The 4,812-nt window shown below is 35.4% G+C and overlaps 1 protein-coding gene across 1 annotated transcript in view; it reads left to right on the top strand.

Moving 5' to 3' along the window:
- Nucleotides 1-3,807, top strand: part of LUZP4 (leucine zipper protein 4) — a 5,318-nt gene extending 1,511 nt beyond the window's left edge. Inside the window, 4 exon segments of the mRNA XM_015560951.1 lie at nt 262-342; nt 3,489-3,660; nt 3,663-3,723; nt 3,725-3,807. Of these exon segments, the coding sequence (XP_015416437.1) occupies nt 262-342; nt 3,489-3,660; nt 3,663-3,723; nt 3,725-3,776 (366 nt within the window). The 3' untranslated portion in view covers nt 3,777-3,807.
- Nucleotides 3,808-4,812: the final 1,005 nt, after the last annotated feature.

Here is a 4,812-nt window from a genome sequence, read left to right as displayed (position 1 = left end):
AGCTTGTGGAGTCAATGCCAAGAAGAATTGCCAGTATTGAGGGCAAAAGGTGGCCCAACGGAGTACTGATGGTGTGGTCATAATAATCTGGCCACTCAGTGTGTGTGTATATATATATATAATATCCCACATTCAAAGGCTGTTAAATCACGTTGTTTACTCTTATCTTCAGAAAAAAATCACTTCTACTGTCGTGGTAAACAACTTGCTTCCCTATTTATAATGGTCTGGCCCTCTAGCAACTTCAGTGCGAAATTATAGCTAATTTGCCTACAAACATCAGAACCTTCTGTATTCAAGTCTGGACAAAGTCCTTTAAATAGGAAGTATTTAACTAAGCAGGTAAATAAATAATGAGAAATAACCAATATAAAAGGTCCTATGTTTAATACATTTTTTAACATTAAAGATTATTTTTAAGTCTATTGAGAGCAGGGATTGTTTCTTTTTCTTTCTTTTTTTTAAAATATATTTTATTGATTTTTTACAGAGAGGAAGGGAGAGAGATAGAAAGTTAGAAACATCGATGAGAGAGAGACATCGATCAGCTGCCTCCTGCACATCCCCTACTGGGGATGTGCCCGCAACCCAGGTACATGCCCTTCACCAGAATCGAACCTGGGACCCTTCAGTCCGCAGGCTGACGCTCTATCCACTGAGCCAAACTGGTTTCGGCAGGGATTGTTTCTTAATATTTCCCCATGGTGCCTTGAACATAATTTAAGTTCAATATTTGTTAATTGATTTTTTCTTGTAACTTTTAATAAATATTTAATTTTTTGCTATTTTAATCATCACTTCTTTGAATTTATAATGCCAGAATAGATTATTAGTTTCGTGATTTGGTTTGTATAATCATTATTATTTTTGTCCTCATGTAGAACCTTTGATATTAAATTATAGTATAAAGGCAGTTTTAGTAGCCTGTGGATGAATTGTAAAAACTAGAAGTCAGATGATATAGGATATGAAATATACTCTGGAGCTAACATGTGGAACATACTATAGTTGTACAAATCCATCACATCTAAACTTGTGTAGGTGAGTCAGTCACTGAGCAGGATTTTGAAAGTTGCTCATATCCAGATTCATAAACTAACACTGATGCTAATGTTTCAGCTTGGCCTATAACCTGATTCTTCTAAAGATGTTCTGTGGTCATTTAGTAAAAATTGTGATTTTGGGAGTTTAAACCATTTTGGCCAACTTATGTAAATAGTTCTTTGGTGTTTTGTTTTTGTGTTTTTTTGGAGGGGAACATGTTGCATTTTTAAATATTTAGAGGATTCATTTAAATTGATTTAGTAAATATTTTTTTTTTTAAATTTTATTATTTATTACAAAGGGTATTACATATGTGTCCATTTTTTGATTTAGTAAATATTGATTAAATGTCTTCTGTGCAGGCACTATGCAAGGTTCAAAACAACCCTGCTTCAAATATTATATGTGCTGGTAGGAAAGAAAGAAAAGAAATTTAATGCCAGGCAGGTCTCAGTACATGTTCTAATAGGATATAAGTTATATATTATAGAGATGCAGTAATTCATTCTGATTGGAGGGGCTTGAGAAAGTTTGATGGAGGAGATGACATTTAATCTAGGGTGAAGAGGTATTTGATAAAGTTTGGGAAGGAAGGTCATGAGCTTACATCTGCTACAGTCAAGATGAATATATGAAAGAAGAATACTGTAAAAGAGTATTTTCAAATTAAAAGCACCTTTTTATCTCTCATACTTTTGAGACTGTCATTACAGCAGAACTCTCCAGACAAAAGTACTCTGCAGTAAAGAAATATATTAAAATTTAAGCATAATTACTTTACCAATAAATTAAATAAAAATTACAGTTTTCAATCATGCTTTGAAAATTCTAATAAGTTAGTATTATACTTTTTAAGATTTAATCCTCATGTTAGTAGAATACAGTAGTATTTACTCAACACAATTCTGTTTTTACAGAGAGTTTCTGTAATTTATAAGAAAACTAATGCATATTTTGTTTTATAAATTTAAAAATCAATATTATCCAATCGAATGAAAATATTTTTTATTATAACATTTGTAAAAAGACTACAAGTCCTTTGGAAAGATACTTGGATGCATACGGGCCTTTAGGAGATGAGTCTCCATTCTACCTGCTGACCCACTGTGCTCCTACTAGTCACCTGAAAGAGAGGAGGTGCAAGTGCATTTCACCCAATCACCTTATTTATGTTTTACAGTAGGAAACATGACTATGGCTTTATGCTTTATCAAGCAACAAGTTTGTCATATTTTAAAATTTTACCACAGTTTTATGTGAATAAGATTCTTTATGCCTTTTAACCGTTGCTTCCAGCTTCTGGTAGTGTTATACTAGAAAGTGACAATGCCAGACCTAGGGCACGTTTTGTTTGCCAGGCAATATTTACTAGTGGAAAGCTTGATTTCTCCACACGGTCCCTATGACTTTATCCTTTTATATTTATGTAGCATCATAGAACTTTGTCAAAGCTTTTATTATTTCCATTTGGCTGAATCACTCTACTGCCATTTTGGTTTAAAAATTGAAAAGGTAGAAAAGCTGAGTTGTTACCAAGCCAATTTACTTAAACAGTATTAAGCCAAACTTTTGCTTTTTTTTATAGTCACCTTTCCCCTCACTTATTTATCTTTCTGTCTAGAATTAAATATTAATTTATATTGAAGAGATATATAACTTCTTTTTAATGATCCTGAACAGTGAACAGTAAAAGTATGATTTTGAACACTTTTCTCTTGTTTTAAGGCAGCAGATCTCAACCTGTGGGTCGCGACCTCTTTGGGGTTCGAACGACCCTTTCACAGAGGTCGCCTAAGACCATCGGAAAACACATATATCATTACATATTGTTTTTGTGATTAATCACTATGCTTTAATTATGTTCAATTTGTAACAATGAAAATACATCCTGCATATCAGATATTTACATTACGATTCATAACAGTAGCAAAATTCCAGTTATGAAGTAGCAAGGAAAATAATTTTACGGTAGGGGGTCATCACAACATGAGGAACTGTATTGAAGGGTCACAGCATTAGGAAGGTTGAGAACCACTGTTCTAAGGGTTTGTGCTACAAAATGTTATTAAATATTCTTTCTCTCCTTATCTGTAAAGTCACAAAACCTGTTGCTTCTTTAGGTAAAAAAAATAAAAAATAGATTCAGCAAATGGTAGGTAGAACATGACCTTGGGATACACTCTAATTTGTAAAGCATCTGACTTTCCACATATAAACATTTCATTAAAGTTTTATTTGCATAATAGTCTTCCTTCTAATTACATGAGCCATCAGGATTTTCTGCAAATTAGTTCTGAAAACTGTTTTGTCTATAAAAGTGGGGTCAGTGGAATTCTAAAAAAAGAAGTTGCCCATAGATATGGTCTTTACAAAATATCTTTGTGACTAAATGAAACCATGGGATATATGTTTCATTTGTTTTGTAAAATTACGGTTCATTACAGGAGAAGTGCAGTGGTAATTCCAAGGCTCAAGTAAAGAGGAATGGATGCCAATCACAAAAAACCAAAACAACCCAGCATCAACTGGAAGGTTCTCAAGACCAATCGGAAGAAAATCAACACTATTTGGAGAAATCTAGAGGCTCTCATTATCAATCAGAGAGATCTAGAGGCCAATTAGATCTCATAGCCCCTGAGAAAGATCTCATGGCCACCAAGAGAGATCTCGTGGCCACTCAGAGATCTCATGGCCATTCAGAAAGATCTCATGACCAATCAGGGAGATATTGAAGATACTCACCAATAGGAAGATTTGAAACTTCACCCCAAATTAGGCATGAATTTGACAGGTAAAAACATAATGAATAATTAATCATTAGTATAATGGGTTAAGTGATGTGGAAATCTAAAGGCATACCTTATATATCTGTATATTTTTAAATTTATTTTCTTGATCAGCTTAATTAAAGTTTATGCTATCAGACCTACCTGGGTTTGAGTCCTTTAACTTTGGTTAAGTTATATAACCTCTTTTGGCTTCAGTTTCCTCATCTGTAAATCATACCTCCAACCTTAGACTATTTGGAGGATTAAATGAGATAATGTATGTGTAGTGCTTAGCATAGTATCTTGTCTAAGTTATAGCTCAGTTAATGTTAATAGCTACTGTAGTAGCATTTACTACAGTACCACTGTTATTACTAAATAAAATGACTAATTTCAAAATAAAAAAGAAAAGAATTTATACTCTAACTGAATCACTATACAGTTGGAACTAATATAATATGATATTGAATATCAACTGTAATTGAAAAATAGAAAAAATAATTTATAAAAATAATAAATTAATATAACATTACTGAAAGTTTTCTATATAAAAAATGGCCCTACGACAAGCTTTATTCCAGAAACAATTCTATATAGCTACTAGAGGCCCAGTGCACAAATTCGTGCATGGGTGGGACCCCACCAGCCCAGCCCCAATCAGGGTGGATCAGGGCCGGGCCTGTCAGGAGGAGGAAACAGCAGCAGGTTGGCTGGCCTGCTCACCCCAATCCCTCCTGATCAGGGCTGGGTCAGCTGCGGGGAGGGGCCATGGGCTATTGGCCAGCAGGCCCTGCCCCTGATTCAGGTGGGGGTGGCCGATTGGGGGTGGGACGAACTGTGCAGAGGGGCTGTGGGCGGTGGGCTGGCTGGCCCCATCCCAGAATTGTGTGTGGGGATGATCAGGTGTGAAGCTGGCTTGGGGGAGAGGCTGAGGGCCAATCAGTGTGGTGGGGATTGATCAGGGTGGAGCCGGCCATGAGGACGGGCTGTGGGTGGTGGG

The sequence above is a fragment of the Myotis davidii genome, unplaced genomic scaffold (assembly GCF_000327345.1).
Source record: "Myotis davidii unplaced genomic scaffold, ASM32734v1 scaffold1596, whole genome shotgun sequence".
In the NCBI taxonomy this organism is placed as follows: domain Eukaryota; kingdom Metazoa; phylum Chordata; class Mammalia; order Chiroptera; family Vespertilionidae; genus Myotis; species Myotis davidii.
Note: the sequence above shows the minus strand (reverse complement) of the source record. Positions and strands in the feature narration are given on the sequence as shown.